The sequence below is a fragment of the Amblyomma maculatum genome, chromosome 6 (genome assembly GCF_055883805.1).
Source record: "Amblyomma maculatum isolate TAMU_Amacu chromosome 6, ASM5588380v1, whole genome shotgun sequence".
Taxonomy (NCBI): domain Eukaryota; kingdom Metazoa; phylum Arthropoda; class Arachnida; order Ixodida; family Ixodidae; genus Amblyomma; species Amblyomma maculatum.
Genome location: NC_139349.1, coordinates 35925287 through 35951427, shown reverse-complemented (window position 1 = coordinate 35951427; position 26141 = coordinate 35925287). Strand labels below are relative to the sequence as shown.

Below are 26141 nucleotides of genomic sequence, written 5' to 3'. Positions count from 1 at the left end.
GGCAAAAGTCTACCCCTCCTTTCCTATCATTTGCCTCTCATCATTTGCCGCTTATCAGCGTTCGTTGCTGTGCTACATATAATTGTTTTACAGGAAAGGAAAGGAACAGTATGTGTCACCTTTCCCCGGAAAGTGCGAGTTCGGTCGATACGCCATCGCGGTGGCTGCGTTTCGATGGAGGCGAAATGAAGAGGCATCCGTGTGCTGTGCAATATTGTTGTTCTGGCTGTAGGAAAAGAAAATGCACGGGACTACTACTGGCTCTGTAGCTGAGCCACCTCCGCTGCCTCGTGCGGACAGAAGAGAAAATAGAGAAGAAAGGAAAAAGAAGAGGGAGAGAAAAACGTCTGTATATAAGTAGCCATTTATTTAATAGTCTGTGCTTTTGAATTATTCCGATGTCATGCTTCCTTAAATTGCTTATTAGTGTTCGTTATATGACAAACACACAAGTGAGACAAAATTAATAATCCATCTTGCTTTCTCGTGCGAAGTCCACGTCTCAGGATGATTCTCTACCAGAAGGAGCACTTGCGGTCCGGATTCATGTAGGCTTTCGAATCGCAGCCGAAAGCCTCCGAGAACTCTCGCATGTGCATGAGCGGCACAATGCACCTCGAGCGACCCCTGGCGTAGCCCTGGTTGCGGTGCTCCGTCAGCGAGCGGCACCACTTGACGCAGTGGCCGATGAAGAAGAGCTGTTCGGAGCCAAAGCCCGCCACAGAAAGGGCGCGCTTGTTGTCTGGCAGTGACTGGAAGGCTTCGTATGCCAATCGGGCGCCTCCGAAGTCTCCCAGGTTCTCGGGGTCCTGCCTCAGCCCGGACTCCCAGGATAGCATGTCGTGCTCCACCTGCGTGCGGTATCCAATGCACGAGTCATTTGCCAATTCATTTTTATAGTCACGTGGTGGCATAACGTGGATCGGTTTCATCTGTCCCTTTGTGTCCGCTTGATCGGGTGCACGTGTGTGAGCCCTTCCAGTACTTTCGCACCACCCTGCGCCACTTCATCTATCTCTAACCACATCCCGAGGCCTGTTTCAGACGACCAACGTTACCATGACTTCGTTGTCTCACAGACTTCTGTCCTTAGTTGATCAATACTGAAGTATCTTGCGCCTATGGGGATCGAAAACAGGGTAGAAACACAAACAGGTCAAAGGGTACTAGCGCTGAAATTCCAGCTCACGTTTATTGATCTGAGTGAGTAACGGCTTTATTTATCCCATGGGACTAATGTGCACAGAGGGAAGGAGAAGGTTCTATGCTGGGTAGGCCTCCGCTGCCTTCTGAGCCCAATCCAGAATCTGGTCCTGGAGATCAGGCGCTAGGCTGCGCAGGGCAGCCTCCCATTGCTCTTTTGAATGAATATTGAGTGATTTTGATGGGGGATGGTGAGCACATCCCCACGTGATATGGGGAAGGTTGGCTCTGGCCAGGCAGAAATGACAAGCTGAGAGGGATAGATAGCTGAGTGAATGAGGTGGCAGAAGGCAGGAGTGGGAAATGTGCGAGTCTGAAGCAGGCTTTAGAGAATCTTGCGATAACGAGATGTTTTGCGGTGTGCCGGAGGATGCATAAGGAGACCGAGGCGGTACTGGTGACATATTGTGTATACAAGGACCCGCACAGTTGAGTCCGAGGCTGGGCTCAGGATCCAGCCACAGGGGTCTCGCTCAATCTTGAAGCTAGCGCGCTTCTTTCTTCCCCACGTCTGGGCGTCTTCGTCTTCAGCGCATTCTACATTAGCCCTTCATTCGGGAAGCATTGACCCGATGCTAAACTGAGTTGAGGAAGGGGCGCGGCAGAATAGTGCCACAGTTATCTAGCATGAAAAGACTTCGGATGGACCACGTGTATCACCTAAAAACGTTTGGGACGTCGAGGCTGTGGTTCTTCGTGAGGAACGACTTCATAGTCCAGATCACCAACGCGTCTAAGAACGCGGTAGGGACCGAAATAACGGCACAAGCGTTTTTCACAGAATCCACGTCGTTGAATACGGTACCAAACCCAAGCAAGGTCACCTGGAAGATATTCTGCAGTCCACCGTCGCAGGTTGTAAGCGTTGTGCATCTCATCCTTCAGTTCAGTTCAGGCGTTCAGTCGTGTCCGACTCTTCGTGACCCTATGGACCATGTCACGCCACGCTTTCCGGTCTCTCACTATCTTCTTAACATCACATAGCTTCATCTGCAATGCCTCGAGAATGCCATCTAACCATCGCGTTCGCTGCCTACCCCTTCTCCGGCGACCCTCAACCTTCCCCAACATCAAATCTTTCTCCAGCGACTCCTCTCTTCTCATCAGATGACCAAAGTAGCTGAGCTTTAACTTTAGAATTTGACCCTCCAATGAGCAGTCAGGGTTTATGGTCGACAATATCGACTGATTTGATCTTCTGGCAGTCCAAGGAACTCTTAAGAGTCTTCGCCAGCACCACAATTCAAACGCGTCAATTCTTCGGCGGTCAGCCTTTTTCACAGTCCAACTCTCGCATCCATACATCACAACTGGAAAGACCATAGCACGGGTTATACGGATCTTGGTTGGCAGACTAATGTCTCTGCTCTTTACTAGGCGGTCAAGGCTAACCATTGCTCTCTTTCCCAGAAGCAGGCGTCTCCTAATTTCATGGCTGCAGTCTCCTTCCGAGGTAATCTTGGCGCCCAAGAACAGAAAATCTGTCACAGCTTCCACTTCTTGTCCATTGATGCTCCAGGACTTGATAGGGCAAGACGCCATGATCTTCGTCTTTTTAATGTTCAGTTTAAGCCCAAACTTCTCACTCTCTTCTTGTATGCGCATCAGAAGTCTCTTGAGTTCCACTTCACTTTCTGCCATTAAAGTGGTATCATCCGCATATCTAAGGTTGTTGATACGTTTTCCAGCAATCTTCACTCCAGCTGAAGACTCGTCCAGACCGGCCTTTCTCATGATGCACTCTGCATATAGGTTAAATAGGCAGGGCGACAGTATGCAGCCTTGCCTCACCCCTTTCTCAATCGGAAACCAATCAGTAAGACCATGCCCAGTTCTGACTGTGGCCTCTTGCCCTTCATAAAGGTTCCTGAGGAGACAGATGAGATGAATTGGAACTCCCATCTCTTGGAGAGCTTGCCACAATTTGCTGTGATCTACGCAGTCAAACGCTTTCGCATAATCAATAAAGCAGAAGTAAATGGGTTTCTGGAACTCTCTTGCTTTTTCCATGATCCAGCGAAGGTTGGCAATTTGGTCTCTAGTTCCTCTGCCCTTGCGAAACCCAGCTTGCACGTCCGGAAGCTCCCGATCCACATACTGCTGCAGCCTACCTTGCAGGAGTTTTAACATCACCTTGCTAGCATGCGAAATAAGCGCGATCGTGCGGTAGTTGGAACAATCTTTGGCACTGCCTTTCTTTGGAATGGGGATGTAAACTGACCTCCTCCAATCCTGTGGCCACTGCAGGGTTGTCCAAATCTTTTGACATAATGTATGCAGTGTGTTAACAGCGTCGTGGTTGAGGTTTTGAAGCAACTCAGCTGGAATACCATCAATTCCGCTAGCTTTGTTCTTAGCAAGGCTGGCTAAGGCCCATTCAACTTCACTCTTCAGGATGCCCGGCTCGAGATCAGTAATCACAACCGTCCTATGTTGGGTTTGCACATCCGGGTCCTTCTTGTACAGTTCTTCTGTGTATTCCTGCCACCACTTCTTTATCTCTGAGGCTTCAGTGAGGTCCTTGCCTCGTTTGTCCTTTATCACGCCCAGCTTAGCACAGAAGCTTCCTTTGATATCTTTGATTGTCTTATACAGAGCTCTTGTGTTCCTTAATTGGCTGTTGTCCTCAACTGCTTGACACTCTATGTTCAGGAAGGCATTCTTATCTCTCCTTGCTATTTTCTGAAAATCCGCATTGAGAACCTTGTATCTTTCTCTTTCCCCCATACCTTTTGCCATCCTCCTTTCCTCAGCTATTTGCAAAGCCTCTTCAGATAACCAGTTTGCTTTTTCGCATTTCTTTTGCTTTGGAACTACCTTAGTAGCAACTTCTTGTATTATATCACGAACATCAGTCCACATCTCTTCGGGCTCTTTGTCTTCTAGATCTAATTCTTGAAATCGATTCCTCACTTCCACAGCATATTCTAATGGAACCTGATCCAGATCATACCTGAAAGGCCTTCTAGTTTTCTGCGTATTCCACAATCGAAGCTTAATTTTGGCAACAAGAAGCTGATGATCGGTGCCACAATCGGCCCCAGGCCTTGTTTTTACTGCTTGTATAGCGCTTCTCCATCTCTGCCGGCAAATAATATAATCGATCTGATTCCTGTACAGACCGTCCGGTGAAATCCATGTGTACAGGCGCCTCTTGTGCTGTTGAAAATGAGTATTCGCTATGGTCAGGTTGTTTTCTTGACAGAACTCTACTAGCCTCTGCCCAGCTTCATTTGGCGCACCAAGACCGAACTTGCCTGTAATTCCGGATATTTCTTCACTCCCGACCTTAGCATTCCAGTCTCCTATGAGAAAAACGACGTCTGATGATGGGGTGCGGTCTAAAAGGCATTGTAGGTCCGCATAAAATCTCTCAACGTCAGCTTCTTCAGCAGCAGTGGTCGGTGCATAGACTTGGATAACTGTTATGTTGAAAGGGTGACCTTGGATCCGAAGTGAAATCATTCGGTCATTTTTGGGGTTGTACCCTAGCACTGCTTTGCCCATTCTTCTGTTTTCTATGAGAGCGACCCCATTCCTTCTCTTGGATTCGTGCCCACGATAAAAGACATAATGGTCGCCGGAGTTAAATTCTCCCATTCCGGTCCACTTGAGCTCGCTGATACCCAAGATATCAATGTTCAATCTGTCCATTTCTCGCTTGACGATATCCAGTTTACCTTGCGTCATAGATCTCACATTCCATGTTGCTATGTGATATATCTCCTTGCAACATCGGACTTTCCGGTCGCTTCCCGACACATCCACAACTGAGCGTCCTTTTGGCTTTAGCCCAGCCGCTTCATTCGTCCTGGAGCTACTAGGAATCGCCCTTTGTTCATCCCCAGTAACATGTGGGACGCCTTCCAACCTGGGGGGCTCATCTTCCGGCGCCATATCGATAATGGTATTGTGACTGGCCATAGGGTTTTCTTGGCAGGAAATACAGGAGTGGGTTGCCATTACCTTCTCCAGTGAATCACATTTTGTCAGAACTCTCTGCCGTGACCTGTCTATCTTGGGTGGCCCTACACAGCAGAGCTCACGACTTCATCGAGTTTCGCAAGCCCCTCCGCCACGACAAGGCAGTGATCCATTGCTGCTACTAAATTCGCACCCGTTCAAGTTGGCGGGCCTCTTCGGCACGCTGTAGAAGAAAGGCGACGTCGTCATTAGGACTTTCTTCTACATGGGGTAGCGTGGCATCGACCGTGGTCGTCACTTCGCGGCCGTACACTAGGCTGAACGGAGTCATGTTGGTTGTTTCCTGAAGGTAATACTTCGTTTCAGTTGTTGTGATTGACGTCCACATACATCAACATGTCAACAATGGTCTTGTTTAGACGCTACGTTAGGCTGTTTGTTTGAGGGTGGTATGCAGGCGTGCGGCGATGGTTGGTGCGACTAAGAATAAGAATATGCTGGACGAGCTCTGCAGAAAATGCCACTCATCTGTCTGTAATCAGAACCTCTGGTTCACCATGTTGCATTACAATGTGAAGAACGAGAAATTTTGCAATTTTCAAAAGTCAGTAGTCAGTAGGTGCTATAATCCACCTGTTCCCAGATGTGGAGTTAGGGAATGAGCCGAGCAAGTCCATCCCTATACGTTTAAATGGTCTGAACGGTGGTGTAATGGGCTTTAAAAGAGCGGCTGGCTTCTCAGGCGGAACCTTGCGGCGCTGGCATTCATGACAAGTTCGAACATAATGCGTCACAGCGCTTGACAAATGTGGCCAGTAGTACCGTTATTTAATTCTTGATAGCGTCCGAGTGATTCCCAAGTGCCGGATGCGGTTTCGTCGTGGTATGCTTGAAACATTTCGTCCCGTAAGCTTTCTGGCACAACAAGCAAGTATTGGCGACTGTTGGCGGTAAAATTCTTCTTGGCGAGAATGCCGTCAGGTAGACACAGAGAAGGTAAAGTGCGACAAAAAAAAAAATAGGTATCATGATGCTGGAACATTGAAGAAAGTTGATTACCTGGTGAATCTCAATAACGTTGCATTGGTTATCGGCAAAGTTGGCAGAATTAATTACATTCAGAAATGCGTCATCACCAGCGGCGTCTGAAGCTGGTTGCACAGGAGCTCGGGACAGACAATCCGAGTCTAAATGCTTAAGACGTAACTTGTACGTTACAATGATGTCATACTCTTGAAGTAGTAGGCTCCATCTTGCGAGGCATGCAGATGGGTCTTTGAGGTTTTCCAGCCAACAAAGTGCTTGTTGGTCGGTCACCACTTTGAAGGGTCTGACATATAGGTATGGTCGGAACTTCGAAATACACCACGTGATGGCGAGGCATTCCTTTTCAGTGGCATAGTAGTTTGCCTCGGTCTTGGACGAAGCCCGACTAGCGTAGGCGATCACACGTTGTTGTCTGTTCTGTATCTGTACTAGGACAGCGTCCAAACCGACATTGCTAACATCGGTGTGCAGTTCTATATGTGCATTTTCATATAAATATGTTAGAACTGGAGGTGACTGCAGGCGACGTTGAAGCTCTTGAAATGCTTGTATTTTCGGTGCTCCCCACGTGAAAGGCATATCCTCCTTAGTCAGAAGTGTAAGGGGCGCGGCTGTTTTCGAGAATTTTTTCCACGAAATGCCGGTAACACGCACATAATCCAAGAAAGCGGTGAACTTTCTTTTAGTCCCACGGTGTCGGAAAACTGGCTATAGCTACTGTTTTTTCAGGATTGGACAGAACTCCAGCTTGATTCACATTATGGCCTAAAAACTTCAGCTCTTCGTAAGCAAAATGGCATTTTTCTGCTTTTAGGGTGAGTTCCGACGACTGGATGGCTGCTAGTACCTCAGTAGGCGACGAAGGCTCGCCTCAAAATTCGGGCTAAATACAATCACGTCGTCCAAGTATACAAGACAACTCGTCCACTTCAGGTCAGCAAGAACACAGTGCAAATGCGACCAGAGGTTTCGTCTATTATGGGCAAGGAGTAAACGTCTTTTTTGTAACGTTGTTCAGTCGACTGTAGTCAACGCAGAAATGGGGTGTGCCATCTTTTTTTTTTTTTTCGCGAGTACCACAGTTGCAGCCCAGGGGCTTCGGGAAGGTGAATAGTGTGTGTAGAAAGTCGCCAGGTTTGCCACAGAGCTTGTAGGAAGAAGAAAACTGGTTAGAAAAGCGGGCTTGGAGAAGAATGGGGCACGGGGCTGTGCGCATTTGTAGCTTGCGCCAATGGGCAGCTTGTGTTATTGTAAGATTCGGAGCAGGGGATGCGTAAGTCCTATTTTCGCGGTGGTAGGTAAGGATGTCACGAAAGGACAGCAGGCACTCCCCTGCATCTGAGGAAGACTTTTCCTCCACAGCCTGGAAAGTGAGACCTCGGGCCAGGAAGTGAGCCTCCTCATTACCGGGAAGGCCCGCATGCGCGGGTGTCCAAATAAGGGTGAAAGGTTGTCGGGGTAGCTAAAAACGCAAAATGCGGTGGGTGTTGGGGGACACTAAACCAGTGGCAAAGTTTAGAATAGCTGTTTTAGAATCCGGTATTATTTTCGAGACGGTTGTGAATGTCATGGCTAGCGCAATGGCTGCCTCCTCCGCCTCTGTTGAAGAATCGGTGAGAATATTGAGCAAGCAGAGAGTTTTGCATGATTGTTAGTAACTGCTAGTATCTTACGATCGGTGTTTGCATAAGTGGCCGCATCTACATATGCTACACTGGAGGTCTTCTACATATTGTCTGTATAAGGCTTGCGCCCTGGCTGTTCTACGTTTCTCGTCCCGTTCTGGGTTCATGTTTTTAGGCGGGGGGGGGGGGGGGGGGGGGGTACCAAAATTTTGGAGCGAATTGCATCACATTGGGGATATGCGTCAAATGGGAGTCATATTGGGGATATTTGTAGGGAAGAGAGCAGTGCGCGACCTGCTGGTGTACGCGAAAGGCAGGCTGTCTGGGCTGTCAGTGTGGCTTCACGGAGTTCTTTGTACGTATTATGGGCCCAAGTTTGAGTAAGCGAGTGTTTAAATGCTGCGAAGAAGGCACAGGGCTGTTTTTGTACAACTGCGGAGTAAAGCGTTCACTCGATCACGTTCCTTTCTAGTGAGGGGTAAGTATGGAAGAGCGTATGCGACTCTGCTGGTAACGTATGCTTGTGTGAGGTGAAGTGTATTTCTTTCATGAAGGCCTGTTTTCCAAGGTGCTACACGACGGATGAGCCGAATAGTTTGTTGAACATGAGTCTGGACTGCTTTGAGTGTTGTGTCTGTACGAAGAAGGAAAAAAAAAATGCATGGGCCTGCTGGCTCTGTAGCTGAGCCACCTCCGCTGCCTCGTGCAGATAGAAGAGAAAATAAAGAAGAAAGAAAAGGAAAAGGCAGAGAAAGACGCGCGCCGCAACAACGGCCGTCGTCCACCAGCGAAACGGTGGCGAGTACAATGACGGCCTACAACAGATAAAACTTCTGTGGCAGGCTAGCCCCCGCCGCAAGCGGCGGTGACCTACCTGTCCCAGCCCCATCAGGGGAGTACTCTGCTTTGATTACATCTCCATGTGCTCCATGGAAGTAGAAAGTACTCTGATTTGAGTTACTACGGGAATCGGTTGTGTACCGAGTGCCAGAGTAATAGGTGGGCTATCAAGATGAGTGGAGTTGGGTCGGTAAAGGAAGAGCTGATATTTAGACGGGGAGCATGATAGGCCTCTCTCCTTCACACAGGTGTCAATAGTGTTGAGGGCTGTTTGGAGGTGAGTCTCTATGGTGGCGGTGGCGTCACTGCCTCGACATGCCCAGACAGTGAAGTCATCCGCATAAAGGGTGAAATGTATGTCTGGAATCTCAGAAAGTTGTTTTGGGAGATAAGGGTACGCGACCGTGAGTACTGTGGACGCGGCAGAGAACGAGCTCCGTGAGGTGTTGGAGAGTGTCGTCACCGAATACCCCGTGTACTCCGGCACAGTAGTCAGGTGTCTTACCAATGCACCACAGCGGCTAACTCCGGGATGCGCGGTTCGATCCCGACCTCGGCTGCTGCGTTTCGATGGAGGCGAAACGAAGAGGCGTCCGCGTGCTGTGCGATGTCAGCGCACGTTGAAGATCCCCAGGTGGTCGAAATTACTCCGTAGCCCTCCACTACGGCTCCCCTTTCTCTCTTTCCACTTTCACTCCCACCTTCCTCCCTTCCCTTACGGTGCGGTTCACGTGTCCACAGAACAAGTGGGACAGATACTGGGCCTTTTCCTTCCTGTGAACCAATTATTATTATTCTACCTGCAGTACGGCTCCTCTTTCTCTCTCTCCACTTTAATTTCCACCTTCCTCCCTTCTCTTACGATGCGGTCAGGTGTCCACAGGACACGTGTGACAGATACTGCACCTTTCCTGCGAACCATTATTGTTATTGGTTTCGTTTCGTTTATAGTGTGCTACGTGTTTTTGAGAAACCAAAAGGATTTTAGTAACTGCTTCACTTCTTCGTAGACACTTAAACCGCGCCGTGAGGGAAGAGAAGAATGCGGGAGCGAGAAAATAGAGAGCGGAAGGGGCACCTTTGTGGAGGTCGGGCTATTATTTTTACCACCTAGGGCTCTTAAACGCTAACTAAAACGAACCGCAAAATGGCTGTTTTTGCGTTTCGCTTGGATAGAATGTGTTAGCCAAAATCAAGAGAACGCGACGGTTGCAAAAAAAAAGAAAATATGCGGAAACTTTATGGCTGCCACTAGACATCTGAACTGCCCTTTTATTTATCGAGCTGCACAGACACCATATAAGGCACGCATTCGCGCATACTGTGGTGGTGCTCTGTTAGTGGTCGATACCTCTATGACGTCATCCCGCATCGGCCAATCAAACCGCCACAAAAGCGGGACACATTTTGTCCACGACAGCATGAGCCATTAAAGGCTTTCTTAATAAACCGGGTGACGGAAGTCGCATTCTTACCTTCACGTGGCTCCTGCGGATGCAGGTCAGCCTTTCTTCGTAGCCACGCCTGGCCGCGCCGCTCCACCAGTCCCAGCGCTTGCCCTTGTAGTCCAGATTCCGGCCGGTCGTGTCGTACGCGTGCATCATCTCGTGGCCCATGGCCTGCGTCGTCATCGTGTAAGCGCACATGAACATCAGCCGGAGACAATGTGTCAGTGCAGCATCGATCTCAAAGACGTTGGGACATTAAACATTTCTTGTACTTCTCTCTGTGGAAAAGGTTATCTCTACGTTGTTGTGACTCAATTGTGTATATTTGTTATGCTGCATCCGACGCTCAAAGCTAACATGCTGCTTCCGACACGCTAAATCAATTACGAAACGGAGCTGGACACGGACAAGATGAAGCTCGTTTCCTCCAGTATGTGAAGAGCTCAGCTCATCGCAAGCAGCATGTATAATTAACTAGGTCCACTTCCCGCTTTCTTAAGGCTACCAGGTGAGTTTGAGGCGATGTGTGCGCATGCATGGATGGTGTTTCCACAGACAAGCGCCTTTCCAAAATGAACGCGCACCGGAGAACCGGGGGATGTTATTCATTTTAGCGGGAATGGCACATCTACAACCAGAAAATGTTTTGCACTGACTAGTGGTCGAGTAATTCTTAACGCACATTACTTCAAAGCTCGACACAAGGTTTCCTTTTTTCTAGGTTCGGTGTCGTTACTTTTGTCTGTTCCGGTCATGGCGCGGGGACAGTTTCGCTGAGTGTCCTTGGCAGTGAAATCAAGGCCACCACGCTTATAATGGTCGTACTGTTCGATAGCCAAAGGAGCAAAGCTCTTTAGTCACCCCAGTTGAAAGCAATTCGAAATTCGTGCAGTGCCGCAGCGTTCTAACTGTGGTGTACAGTATCGATGCGGCTTTGTAGTTAAGAGTGTTTGCTCTACTCTTCCCATCAACAAATGTGAAGGCTAATGAATAATGCACTTGTGACCCTAAACTCTCTCGCTGTGTAGCCAACATCCTCATCTTCATCGCCGTGCCCAAGCACGAAAGCACTATGTTACAGTGTGCTAGAATACATTCTAGTACACTGCAACTATTCAATTGCCGCCGCTGATCACGCTCCGTGGAAAACTACAACATATTCTCGTGCTGTGCAGTAAACATCGTCGTCTTCATCATGTTCAATCTGCACTGCTCCTTCACTCTCTCTAGGCAAATACGCCATGCTCGTACACCAGTCGCTGAAGACGGAGACCGCAGCCGTGCCAGACAGGCTGCCGATACTATCCAACAACGAGAAGCCAGACTAGTCCGTTGCCGAAAAGCTTACCATGCTCGGCAGCGAGCCAAAACGAAGCGGCAGCATCGATTACGACTGCAGCCGATGACTAACGTTCGTGAAACTTGGTTGAATGAAACTTGAGCCTCTCCATTTTTATTGTGAAAGCAATACTACGACAGCCAAAGCCAGACCTCGGGTGACCGCAGCTACGCCGTGAAGAGGCGTAACTACGGTCTCCTCATAAAAAAAAACAACAATTAGTTGTGGTTTAACTCTGGTTACCTTAGTTGAATTGCAAAGCAATGGTGGAAGCTTTTTTTTACCTTCTACATTACTCCCCTATCACGCCCTATCAGTGTAAGGTGCTACATCATTGGGGAAACTTAAGCTCATTCTTTTTAAGAGTATGAGTCGAGAGCGTAAGCTTCCAGCCCACATATAAATGAGAAGGATTCAATGCTGCTGAACCGAATGTGGAGCGAAAGCATTAGCTGTCGGTGACTAAGAGTTCTTCTTCCTCATCTTCTTCGCGGCTGTTCAAGGTCGAACGTGGCCCATCCCGGGACGACGCGACGAGCTGAAACCCAGCGCAGTATTGCTATCGCAATAAAATCAGCCTGCCATGACATTTGAGCTCACTTAACCCCTATGTCACGGGCAGGAGCTGCCAACTCAGGTCGCCCCTTTCATATGAGAGGATGAGATCAGAATCAGCCAGAACCGTTTGCTTTCTCGTTACCCCTACGACACGCAGGCACGTTCATACCGTTTGGTTGAAGCTTGACTTTATATGTGGGCTGGTAGCTTATGCTCTCGGGTCATACCCTTAAAATTTAGATTAGGTGTCCCCAATAATGTAGCACATCACGCTGATAGGGCGTGAGAGGGGAATAATGTATCAGGCAAAAGAACCTTCCGCCATTGCTTTCGCAGTTCAACTAAGGCTAACCCGAGCTAAACCACGACTAATTTTGTATAGTTGTTCTCAAAACGTTCGATCATATCTGACCTTTGAGGTCCAGCAGTATGCTCGTGTAAACGTTTTTTTGCCTAGTGAGTATTAGACAGGCTGTCTTACAAGCAAAATAGAAGCAAGAAAAATAGCCTCACTGTATTGCTGGCGCCTGAGTTGTGTTGCAGCAGGAAAAGTAGAAGTCTGGGAGGTGTGGTTCAGTGATTAGATAGATTACTAAAAGTTATAATATTTAAAGAATTTATAAGTCGAGATTCCAGACAGGGGATTAACAGGCCAGTGGGTGGCCACCACGCACCTGTCCCAGTGAGCCGTAGTTGTAGGCATCGGCGGCCCCGTGGAAGTACACGGGCTCCTGGATGATGCCGGCCGGAACCATAACGCGGTTATCGGCCAGGTAGTAGGCGTTCACCTTGTGCGTATGCGACGCTGTCGCGTCGTCGGCGGGACCTTTGCGACGCTGCAGGAAGCGTCGCAGCGCGAGCCATGACGACAGAGATCGGTCGGCGCGCACGTCCCGCAGTGGGGCGAAGTACGCGTCTAGCTCGGACTCGCGCGACAGGCCGGCGGGGAAGCCCACACTGAGCGCCATGGAGGCCGCCTTACGGAGCGCCATGTGGCGTGTCGGTCCACCCCGAAGCCACGGGGAAGAGCGGAGCGCCTCTAGCAGCGCTTCCCGCACGCGGTCCGCCATAGACCCGGCGCTGGAGACAGCACTGGGCGTGACGGCTGTGAGTGGAATATCCAGTGAGGTCAGTCCGTCATTCAGTCATACGCCGCTGCCTACAGATGCTCTCATTCATTAGTATAATAATTGGTTGCTCCTCTCATCAATTTGTTTAATCACATAACCGTTGATTCAACCGCTTACTTATCACTATTCACTCTCCAAAACTGTCACTTACTCAGTAATCATAGTCATTCGGCCTCTGGTTCAATAATTCAATCAATCAGGTTGTCTGCCACGAGGCTACCAGGTAACATAAAGGGAGAACAAGAGCAAAATTTTCGACGCTCTGTCTGAAGGTCACTACTGTCAGAGAAATTAAGAAATTCAAAATATTTCTTCGAGCTGCGGACAGTGAACGATATTTCTTTATATGCACAATAATGGGAGTCAAGGAAAAATATCTGTTTGAAAAAAATAGTAGCGTAAACTTATTGCTTTTTGTGAATATTAGTCAGCAAGGTAATCTATATAATTTTACATATTCTCTACAAAAGAGCAATGTAATTTCATTATTTCTCAGAAGTGGTTACGCTGCACGTGAAAACGACCTACGGCTTTTAGCATTGCACATTATAAATCGTAAATCCCTCTCATGATGTAGACAACTGTTGTACTGTGCAGTTGTGAATGGCTTGCGAATAACTTGTGTCTCGCGTTCAAGGCAACTGAATTTAGTTTAGTTTTAGTTTAGGGGGTTTAACGTCCCAAAGCGACTCATGTCTATGAGATACACAGGCCTCCAGAAGTTTCGACCACCTCAGCTTTGTAAACATGGTCGAGTTATCCTGAAACACCCCCGCCTCTGATCCATCTGCGTTGTCGCAGCGCACTAACCTTTGAAGAGATGCACTGCCATGATGGCGAGCCGAGACACGGAAGCCACCCGCGTAACGCAAAATCGGTCCAGTTTATCCGGGTCCTTGGGCAGGTATCGGCCACTGGCGTAGGGCGCCAGCTCACGCACCAGTCCCCACCAGATGAGCCGGCGTGCCGTTTCCATCCCGCCGCGGTCGCTCAGAAGCCGCGTAAGCAGCGCCAGGGCTAGGGGCCGCGCGTACACGCTGTCTTCGGCCGCCGACGAAGGATGGGAGCCGCGGCGGATCACGCTCAGCCAACGCTCTGGCAGAGCGAGCGGGAGAAACGAGCAATAAACATGCGACCTAGATTCGCTCTTTTGCGGGTTTCTCATTAGAGGCTATTGAACACTTGGCGAGAAAGAGGAGCAAAGAAGAAAACGAAAACATACTCAAAGAACGAAGGAAAAACCATTTTAAATTTATTTGTATTAAAAATAGATATAAAATAACACAGGGATGCCCAAATAGCAGCAAAAATGAGTAGCTGTCAAGCGCGGTAACTGTCACACTTCTGCGAGCGCACTTGAACCGCATTGTAGGGGAAGGGAGGAAAGTGGGGTTGAAGGAGAGCAAGAGGTACCGTACATTGGGGAGGGCTCCAGAAAAATTTCGACCACCTGGGTATTCGAACTCGAGCGCCGCGGTTGTGTTCCAACCGTGTACTCGACTTCAGTAGCCAAGTGTCTTAACCACTGAGCCACCGCGGCGGGTACACAAACGTGTTGCACATTTTCATTTGGCTGCTTATACTTTCGCGATAAGAAAGGCTTTTCTTTTTCTTTGCAGGTGGCGGGTGCTATATGGACTTACGGGAGCTCACGGCGTCCTTTGAGTAGCCGCCCAGGTCCTTTATCTGTGTCCAGAATGAACTAATCTGCTTGGTTTCCTCCAGGGACTTGTTCACTTGAGCCAGGAAAACCACGACTACATGGGCGAGGAACAGAAACAAACGTGAAGCTTTTTTTTTTTTTTTTTTTTGCTTGGCACCGCAGGGCCGGTTGTTAAGTTAAATTTATTGATTTGCAGCTTAACCTCGTTGAGTCAGTTGACACCCTGTATGGTTATGCTGTTAACACGTATAACCAGTTGGAAACACTCCGAAAATCGCAAAACAATTATCGACGTTTGGTGTAGGCCACAGCGACTACACGTCATATTAATGTCTTAATGTGATATCTGTGTCATATGATCCGAAATACTTTTCTTAGCGCGAACACTTCCGGCTGCGAGAGCGAGCGTAAGTTATAACTATAGCGCAGGCGCACTGACTAGCAATGTACAACTGTGTAAGCGGCATAGAGGGAACTCAAGAAAATTAAAATTCGTTTAAAAATTCGTTTTGTTACTCGGTACACACCGAACATTCTTTGTTCGCTAGAAAATGTATAGTGAGCAATATTACAGTAAATATTGACTATCGTGAAATATTTGATTTTACACGGTGAAACACGAGCGCGGAATAAAGGCACAAATTGACAAAGCACGCAACAAATCAGTTGAAAGCAAACTCTTAAGAATACAATCATTGTTATGAAGTTAATTTAACATCAGTAAGGAAAGTACAACACAAAATGCAATCCTTTAAAAAATTGAAGTGAAATTATAGGTTGTCAGCGTGCTATACTATACTAGCGGAGAAGCCGAAGACAAACCTTGGCTTTCAGTGAAAATGATATCCGTGCTGAGCTCCAACACGGCTTCCCTGTCCAGGGGAGGCACCAGGACAGACATACGCTGCACAACGAAGCTTGATAGGTCGTTGTTTTCACTCATGTTCTGCCGCTTCACTTGCCAGACATTATAAGCGGGGCTGATGTCCAGCTACAAGACGGATCGGAGAAAAAAAAAAAAAAAAAACAGTTATCCTTATGCCGCTGCACACAACAAATTGGTCAGGGAACGACACCCTCAAACGAGTCGCTGGCGACTTGTTCGGGTCTCCTACTACGTAACGAATTCAGTCGCGCGACCTCCGCGACTGGCCAGTGCGAAAGCACCTCAAAGGGCTGCGATTTTCTTTTTCCTATTTGTTTTCTAGATTTTTGCGAGTGGTGCTTTTTCGAAACAGAATCAAACACTAATAGCCTAGCTTTGAATCGAATACTGAATAAAAATAAGGTGTCGTATATGAATCGAATAATCACGCGAATTCTCTCCTTGCACGAAAATTTCTACAAGATCAATATTCATGCGAAACAGCAAAACGCTATAACTAAGGGAGTTAAAGCCGTAGCTGTCGAACAAGGACAAACTGATTGCCGCACGCAGCACGAACAACTAGGTGACCGTCATGTCCAGAGCGTTGAAAATGACCATTTGTATTGACGACGGTGGTGGGCACGTTAGCGCCACATTCATGAGAGGCACAAGAGTTATAAGTTATGGCATGCGAAACCGGGCATTAAAGTGGTGTTTCCTGAAATAGAGTGAAACCCGTCGAGTCGCACAGTCTTGGGGGCCTTATATCTGACCGTAGCGGACGGCGTCACAAGAATGGCCCTCGTGACAACGTTGGGCAAGCTGACCATATCACGCTAAAGTACTTTGTAACGTGTCCATGTGACCTGCCTTTCAAAAAACTATCCGAGAAAACTACGGCATGCGCGATCAAAGCGTCGCGCCAGTTATCCAAAATGTAATTGCAAATCAAGTATTGTATTCGATTTGTTTCAAATATTTTCTTTATACTGTTATGCTCTGTTTCATTCAATCAGTGCAAAAAATATGACATGTGATTCGCTACTTAAAAATCTTGAATATTTGCACATCCCTAATTGTTCTTATTTCACCAACACCCCCACTATGTCACGTAGGCCTTTAGCAGTAGTTTAAAAAAAATATATACCCTCCTCCGAGGCAGTGGACGTAACAAATTCCGGGTCTATCTATCGTTGTCTTGTGCTCCGCCCCTTGCTTTGTACTCCACACACAAAAAAATAAATCATTCATCGTCGACTAGTCTCGTGGGGTTTATTACCTAAGATGCTCCGTGCTCTCAACAACACCCCGACCGCCAGCCGATAAGGGTTCTCACGTGGTGGTAGCGGTTGTGGTCACTGTCGCCATGCGAGCTGAAGGCCACGATGGGCTGCAAGCCGTACGTGACCGAGAGGTAGATCATGCTTTCCAGAGGGTCAGGCCGGTCCGCTCGTGCAGGCTTCTTGCCACTCACGGACCTCGGCTGGAGTCCGTGCTCTTCCAGGAAAGCCCACAGGTCGGCGCCTTCGGACCGGTTTTCGGAGACAAGCGACACGCACGAACAGAAGAGTGCCGTCATCTTCTGCAGTGCCGACTGACGCTGCGCTGGCACCAGGCTGGCTCGTAACGTCCATGTCAGGTTAGCCATTTGCTGCCTCCTCATCTGCGACAAGTGCGTCGTCTGCTAGCGCCTATCACTGTATATAAATGGTGAGGGCGCTTGGGAAAGTTAGCCCTACGGTACGATGTGTTATGGTTAATGTTCCATGGCTGCGCATTGCAACGTTACAAGACGGCGTCGGGAGGGCCTCCAAATGATTTTTGCCCACGTCATGTCGTTGACTGCAGAGTCAAAGAGATTTGGAGGTTGTCGCTCTCCTCTGGCCTAACTGGCTAGCAAATGTTTTCTTGTGTGACGGTCGCTTATTCAGCAAAAGAAGAGCGCAAGATAGACCAACCAAACGGTCAGCTAAACTTATGCATTTCATTCCGTCATCTCTTAGTAGAATAAACTGCCTTAGCGCACAGGATTTAGGGTAGCTTACGCCCAAAGTGATTGCTAGCAGCTCGCTCCAGACCCTAAACTGTCACCGCACAGCGCACGGGGGCGTTTGCATCGCACATTTACCGCAACGAGACCTCAGCGACCGTAATTCGATTCCGCATTATCTGTCTTTGCAACCGCGATGCAAAAATTTGGCAGTGGGTCAATGTTTTCACTGCTCTATTTCCCTGGGAAGAACTCATGGTGGTCGAAATTCCCGGAGTCCTCCACTACGGCGTCTCTCATAGCCTCAGTCGCTTTGGGACGTTAAACCCCACAAACCGAACCAAGTCATGGTAACCGTTGTACGGCGCCGTCATGGGAGACGAGAAGGGGGATAATAGCAGTACTACTGACGCAATCATATTTTGAACCTTATTTTTTTTTTTGTTTTTTTTTGTTTTTTTTTTTTTTTACAAATGAATGCATGCAACTACAGCATCCTGCATTTGCGTGCAGGATACTGCTGAAAACCGAAGTCACGAGGTGCGCGCGCACACGTACACCATAATTTAATGTTTATCCAAGCTCCCTGTTTCGGCGGCAAGGTGATTTTTAGCAATCTGTCCAGAAAGCTGCATGCATGTATACAACAGGGGCGAGTTTTTGTGCACAAGACTATGCAGAAAGTTCGTCAGACTGTCTCCCCTAGCGGGAGATGACTTCCTTCAACGAAGTACAGACCAGAAAAAAAAAGCGCACCTTTTTGAAAGTGTTCTCGTACATCTGGTTGCTGCACACGTATCCGTAGAAGTCGTCGCAGGCGTCGGCAGATCGGTTGATGGAGGTCTCCAGGAAGTGCCCCAGTCGCTGGCAGCCCGTGGTCTCACACGGCAAGTCCTCAGGGCGGACTCGACTGGTCGCCAACTGCGTGGGAACCGCAGCACTGCCTCCGTTATTCGCTCGTTCCTGCACCAAGCTTAGTAACGGTATTGTCTAATGTCAAACGCGTCGCGCACCAGAAAATTTTGTGCATAATTCTGGCGCCGCATAGAGCAGGACAATTACACCGAAGTGACGTACATAGTCTTTTCTTTGGTATGGAACATGCCAAAAATGAGCAGTCAAAGTCTCAATAGGTGATGTCCTCTCTAGTTTCAATATTCAAACGCAGAGGCACAGCATAACAATCGTTCGGCATTTTATTGTTTTCTGCTTAACTTCTACAATTTCGTTCAAGCTTTTAAGTGCGTTGCCTTATGGCGCAGGAACGCATAGCTAGCCGTGCGAGTAGATGATGCCCTGCGGACACTGCAACTTATTGCACTGCAGCTTGAAAAATTGGCCACCATGCTTACTCAGTGCTTCATGACCTTGGGAGCGACAGATATTTGGTCTAATGCTAACTTTGGCATTATCCATAAGAAAGGGTATTTCAAATACTTGAAAATATACAGACGAATTAACTAACGCCCAGAGGCCTATAAGGTGTTTACCAAGGTAATCGCTAATATAATCAAGGCAACCTACCTCAATTTTGCTTGAATGCATCGGAAGAATAGGCTGGCTTTCGGAAAGGCTATTTAACAAAAGACAATATTCAGCCCGTATAATAAGTGATACAAACATGCTCAGATAGCCCTCCTTCCATATTTTATTTTCCAGCTACGATGGCCCAAGATTTAAGAACAAAACCTCAACTTTCTGCCCGCTTACAATTAAGTGAAGGTTCTTAGATGTCACGTAAAGTAACGCGTTTGAATTGTGGTACTGGCGGAGACTCTTGAGAGTTCCTTGGACGGCCAGAAGATCAAATCAGTCGATATTGTCGACCATAAACCCTGATTGCTCATTGGAGGGTCAAATTCTAAAGTTAAAGCTCAGCTACTTTGGTCATCCGATGAGAAGACAGGCGTCGCTGGAGAAAGATTTGATGTTGGGAAACGTTGAGGGTCACGGGAGAAGGGGTAGGCAGCGAACGCGATGGCTGGATGGCATCCTCGAGGCGCTGCAGATGTAGTTATGTGATGTTAGGAAGATAGTGGGAGAGACCAGAAAGTGTGGCGTGATGTGGTCAATAGGGTCACAAAGAGGCTGACACGACTGAACTGAAGGTAATCACTGGTATTGTTTCTTCCGCCTACTTGAAACTAATTAACGTAAACAGGTGGAATGCTCCGCTGCAGCCGCCCGATCCCGAAGGTTTAGCTTTATTCGTCTATAAATTTATTCGTAAACAAAGATGCGGCCGCAGCGGCGCAGCTTCATCGGTTGCGGAATTTTCCCAGCTCCATTGACTTAAGATGCAAACGGCAACTCAGCGCAAGCGCCGGCATGAAGCTATACGATGCATGTTAAAAATAAAACGACAAGTAAAATTGCGGCCTCTGTGATTCGGTGATTTGAGGCGCTTCTTTGTGTGACTGGCACGGCTCATCGGCACCGCTAGGTGCGCTGAGAACTAAAGTCGTCTACTGGGGCCCTATGAGAGTGTCCTCTTTCTACGGTGGTCTTACTCTATGGTGCCGCTGAGGTGCCGTCGCTCCGACGAGGTTACTTCGTAACTTATGCAGTACTGCGGATCGTTCAGTGGCACCATACAGCCCAAATATCTCTACAACCTTTTCTGCGCTTAGTAGAACCGTCTGTTGATAGGCTCCCGAATCCACGCCCCCTTTGTAGGCGTGTATTGTATATCGCGTCGGCGTATGATATATAACATCCGGCAAAGCTACGTTGCTGGTCTTGAATGCGAGGGGAAGTGAGCCGTCGGGCGTTTTTCCGGGATGTACATGCACACAATCATCAGGGGTCTCTTTGTCGGTGACGCTCTTTAGGTGCAAAAACTTTGATGAAGTAATTTTGTTGGTGTTTTCATGGGAAGACAGCGCAAACCAAGTTGATGTTTCTATTGTATCTATTGTATCTCGACGTCAAGCACATCAGAAACTTTGCGGTTGCTCACTCAATTTTAATTAAACAATTGAGGTCACTTAAGCTGCGTCTACAAGGTTATGAGGCGACAGCATTAACGGCTGCTGTCGGCCAGTACCTCTTGCGGACCCTCATTCGCGTATATACAATTTGTTGCTCGCTGAATCAATAATCCCTGTCTTATCTCATACATATTGATCAGTATAGTGCAGTAGTCTACCACGTTATGTTAAAGACCGCGGGGCATAGACATTAAACTGATTTTCACCGAGTAGCATGTACATGACTGCGTAGCCAATAGGAGTGGCGTGTCTGAGTGGGATGCAAGGATCCCGGAGGCTACAATTGCCATCTAAATAAAAATGAATCCCGAATTCGCAGGCGCTGCCAACTCGACCATTTCATGTGGTCGCATCACTTCACACAACTAGCCGACCAATCACTGTCCGACTATATCACCTGCCAACTACCATCTGCTCAAAAGTTTTCGCCCACAAGTTATTTTGACAACGTCAAGTTACGACGATGTTAAAAGCCCGGTGGTTAAAAGCTGCTGCTGATACTACCAAATTGGAAGCTAGAAATTTAGCTCCCGTTTGATAGGTTGGTGTGTTCACTGATTGGTAGCTATACGATCATGCGTCGCAGTATCACGATTGCTCAAGCCCCAAACACTGTTCACACGAGCGATAGATTTCGAGATGAAAGAGAGATTGGCTATGAGATAAGGAAAGGCGCAGAAATCTTTATCTTTCGGTGCAGTCCATTAATTATAATTATTCGGTCGATCATGAACAAATTTCGCTCATTTGCTTGTCGCCTGCCGGCCCAAGTGTGACAAAGAAGCAGCGTACGCACAGGTGGGAAATGCGCAGATATGCGTCCACTCTAATCGCAGATTTCCAGGGTGATATCACTACATATCACAAATCTCAATCCCTTCCGGACTTGATGCTTGAGGAAAGAGTGAATAGGGTGAATTTCGTCGGGAGGGCATACTCCGCTCTCGTCTCACTGGCAGTGACAGCTAAACGGTGCATGCATGAGCTGGCCTTTCCAGATAATTATTGTATTATATTATGAGCGTGAAAGCGGTTGGCCGCGCTCTTTTTTTGCTTTGCTTGACAAAATAGTTATATAAAATTTTCTAAATTATATTATCCAGTTTCCATGTTAAACTTTTTTTCATATAAAACAGAAGTAAGCGGCAATTATTAAAACTTACCCAAATTATTCCACTCAGCAAAGTACGAACTCAGCATGCGTACCCACGAGTTGTAGTAGAGAAGCCCGGCAAGACCGACAACGGCGAGAAGTGGCAGAGAGGCGAATGCCAGCAGAGCGACGCACGAAAGGTGGTAGGCCAGCCCTCCGGTGGTGCCGGCATGCCCGAGTACCACCGCAGCCCTGGGCCCGACGGCAGGCTGTTCTGCGCATACATTGAGAATGGAAACGGTACGATAAGATGAGGCATGGAAGGGAAGACAGGCGGGCGGTCGGTAGGTCGGTCGGTCGGTCGGTCGGTCGGGAAAAGAAGGGAAGGGAAGGAAAGGGGAGAATGGAAGGAAGGAATTAAACAATGAAGAATTGAAAGAATTGAAAGAATGGAATTAGGAAAAGACATTTAAAACAAAGAAAAGAAAAAGTAAAGAAATGAAAAATAGGGGAAAGAAAACAGAAGCGAAGTTAAATTTGCTTCCATCGAAGGGGCGTTTATCTTTCTGGAATGCATGATGCCGTGAAAAAACATCGCTTCTTGATTGTTCCTTTGTGCGAAAATTCAGCAAAACTTTACAATTTTACAGGCATAAGATTAATCGCAGTGGTTCCTAAAATCGATGTTTGATCGAAGCTCTGCAAATTCACAGCAATACAGTTTCTTCTAGCAAGGTGTGGTGAATGTTTAAGGCAGGTTAAAATCACGCAGCTACGAAATATTTTATATACTATCACCATACAGTAGTTACAAATACAAAAAAAAAAGCTATTAGAAATAAAAAAAACTACGTACGGTGCACTTAGCGGTGTTATGGAACAAAGAACTCAGCTAAATGCTCATCGCATGTACAGGACATGCAGTAAACTGGTTGCATCAACACTAAGCTCGTGATGGAGTTAGATCAGCAGGGCATCGCAAGAGAGTCATGTGCGCCTCATTGAGGACGTGCAATAAGCCAGGGAGCCATTATAGTCTTCCGCAGTGCTATAGGTAAAATGCGCGGTCTAGTAGTGGGCTACACGTTACTTGTCATGCCGCCACTCCACTGGGAAGAAACTTACCAGCTTGGCCATCACATGGCCTGTAAATATGCATTTTTATTCTTGCAACCATCTTGCCCCCTCCTTCTGGACTGCACTATCAGACTCACAGCGCGCCCTAGCAACGCGTCACATATGTACGCAGCACACTATCATGATATCTAAACACGTAGAGATGGCCGACTACAAAATGTCAAAGTCCCAACCCGCATACTGAGACCACATCGTTCATGGCTCACACTTATGGTCAATGAATAGTCGGACGCCTGCAGAAGAAAAGAGTATAGGTTAAGCCAATCATGAAAACACTGTTTGGTGCTGGCTAAGCTCGCTACTTGAGCCTTGTTCACTTACGGATCTCTGCCCCTTCAGGCTCCTGCATGAGGCTTTCATCGTCGCTCATTCCGCGTAGCTGAAACGACGAGTTTTTCTGGGCTCGTTGCTGTAAAAAATAGACTCGATGCAGCAACTTCCTCTTCCTCTTTCTCAACTACACCAGCAGCCGATATATATACACAAAAAAAAAAAAACAGGCTTTTTCTTTCTCTATTTCTGACTTTGGCATAGGACAGGTACAAAAAGTAATGATCGGCTTGTCAACAAAATACCAGTATTGGCATAATAAATCAGCCAACGTGGGAAAGCTGGGAGGCGGTCCTGTCCAGCTCGGATCTCGAGGAACAACGAGCCCTCGTCGAAAGAGCACGGGCAGCGGCTTTTACCAACGGTGTCCCGGACTAGGGACCCGACCAGCCTTCCATCTAAGCCAATATCAATAAATGTTTTCATCATCATCATCATCATCATAAAACACGTCAGCAACACTAGAGTGTACTAGAATACTAGTACACTCTAGCAACACATTGAAACGAAGTTCTGCAGTTGTTTTCAACACCTCTTCTTGCCACTTGTGGATCGTGGTTTTCGGAGTACGACTCAAATTGATGATTAGTTGTGACAATGGTAACCTCTGGCACGTCGCAATGCGTTGACTTTCTAAAAAAAAAAATACGTGATGGGAGCTCGTGGACAACATGACAAACTAGGTAATCGCTACTTCGTTTATGCTCATAACTATTTCTAGGCACACGCTAAAAATCTGAAGCAACATCCTCATATCAACTTCCAGCGTGCCAGATCGCGGCACTTGTATAAGGAGCGTCGTGCGACCCGCCGCATTGGTTCGTTGTTGTCGGCGATCATTTACAGAGCCTAAATGAGATGGGACAGAATCACGGCCGCAGCAGTCGCATTCGAATGGAGATGAAATGCAGAATTGTTAATGAGCTATATGTCAGTTGACACGGGAAGGAAGCTAAATTATCTACTTTTTTAACTAGGTTGAAGTTAATAGGGAACCCTCCACCGTGATGCCTTCATTGCGAATTTGCAGCACAGAGACATTAAACTGAGAGTATTAGAGGGCCATATACAGACGAGCTGAGACATATCGAACTCGGCTATTTCGAATTCTTGACTGTATCTAACAAATACATTGTCCCCGTAAACCTGCGTTGAATTACAAGTCGCACAATATACTTGCTTGGAAAGATGCCCCACCCTGCAAGTGCAGTTTCTAATCACGGTTCCCTTAGAGTTGCGCGCGTGCGGAAGTCGGGTGGATTGCTCAATGGTCCCACCTGGATGCGGCGAGAGCATGCAGTCACTAAACTTACTATCGATAGCTTCGCCTCTGAAGACTCACCTGCTTCCCAAAAATCGACACAGCCATCTAAATAGCACCGTCATTGCTACAGTTTACAAATTAACTGCTCTATAATAATCATTTTCGAAATCTGGCCGTTGATAATTGGTATTGTAGAGAAGTATTCAGAGACTTGGAATGGGAGCAGTTAGGGATAAGGGTAGATGGAGAACACCTCAGTAATCTGCGATTTGCTGATGACATTGCCTTGCTAAGCAACTCGGGGGATGAACTGCAAATAATGATTGAGGACCTAGACAGGAAAAGTAGAAAGGTAGGCTTGAAAATCAATATGCAGAAGACTAAGGTAATGTTTAACAGCCTCGGGAAGGAACAGCAGTTTACATTAGGTAGCGAAATACTGGAAGTAGTAGGCGAATATGTCTACTTAGGACAGGTAGTAACCGCAGATCCGGACCACGAAAAGGAAATAACAAGAAGAATACGATTGGGATGGAGCGCATTTGGCAAGCACTCGCAGATTATGACTAGCAGCTTACCGGTATCGCTCAAGAGGAAAGTATACAACATTTGCATCTTGCCTGTACTCACCTATGGGGCTGAAACGTGGAGGCTAACCAAGAGAGTTCTACTTAAGCTGAGGACAACCCAAAGGGCTATGGAACGAAAAATGGTAGGGGTAACATTAAGAGATAGAAAGCGTGCAGAGTGGGTCAGAGAAATACCTCAAGTTACCGACATTCTAGTGGAAATTAAGAAGAAGAAATGGACATGGGCAGGACATGTAGTGCGAAGAGAGGATAACCGATGGTCGCTGAGGGTAACAAACTGGATTCCAAGGGAAGGAAAGCGTAGCAGGGGGCGGCAGAAAGTTAGGTGGGCGGATGAGATTAAGAAGTTCGCAGGGGTCAAGTGGATGCAGCTAGCACAGAACCGGGTTAAGTGGAGAAATATGGGAGAGGCCTTCGCCCTGCAGTGGGTATAATCAGGCTGATGATGATGATGATGATGATGATGATGATGATGATGATGATGATGATGATGATGATGATGATGATGATGATGTTGATGATGATTGTAGAGACAAGCAGCAACAAGGTCTCCCACACTACGAATGATGTAATCCTTCCAGTGTTGTGTATTAACTGTGGAAGAATTTGTTACTAGCCTACCCAAATGAGCAGCTGCAGCACCACAAAAATATGCCGATTCAAATGAGATGCGTTCAGCCGCTTATTAACCTTCTGTGCAGTCACATTCCTGCCTGCCCAGTCGCTCTAGACCGGAGCATCATAAAAATTTGGCCAGCCCTGTCAGAGCGCTCATGGGGACGCCGCGCAGACCACAGCAGGCGCTCGTGGTGTGAGAAAGTCCGGGACAGTGCAACACGGCATGCGTTAGATTTGCAGTTTCCTGTAAATTTCGCTGTGATGTTTTATTGCAGTATAAGCCAGCAGAAACCACAAATAGCGATCCAGAGTTTTGAAACGGTACCAGCGGCCCACGCATGCACTCAGGGCGGGTGATTACGGAGAGGGAAGTTCAATTAATTCATATGACACGCATGACAGTGAGGTTGAATAGAGCGCACGGGCTGAGACATGTGCCGGAAGGCATGGAGGCTATCGAGCACACCGTGACGGTACATACGAA

The 26141-nt window shown here is 47.5% G+C and overlaps 1 protein-coding gene across 1 annotated transcript; it reads right to left on the bottom strand.

Moving 5' to 3' along the window:
• Positions 1-423: 423 nt before the first annotated feature.
• Positions 424-23225, bottom strand: LOC146185507 (uncharacterized). The gene is made up of 9 exons (XM_084607845.1): positions 23177-23225; positions 21832-21992; positions 18392-18556; positions 16982-17308; positions 15600-15768; positions 14758-14871; positions 12659-13089; positions 10115-10258; positions 424-851 (listed from the first exon to the last, which is right to left on the bottom strand). The coding sequence occupies exons 1-9, from the start codon at positions 23223-23225 to the stop codon at positions 516-518; spliced, it is 1896 nt and encodes a 631-aa protein (XP_084463971.1). The 3' UTR covers positions 424-515.
• Between the last annotated feature and the right edge of the window lie 2916 nt (positions 23226-26141).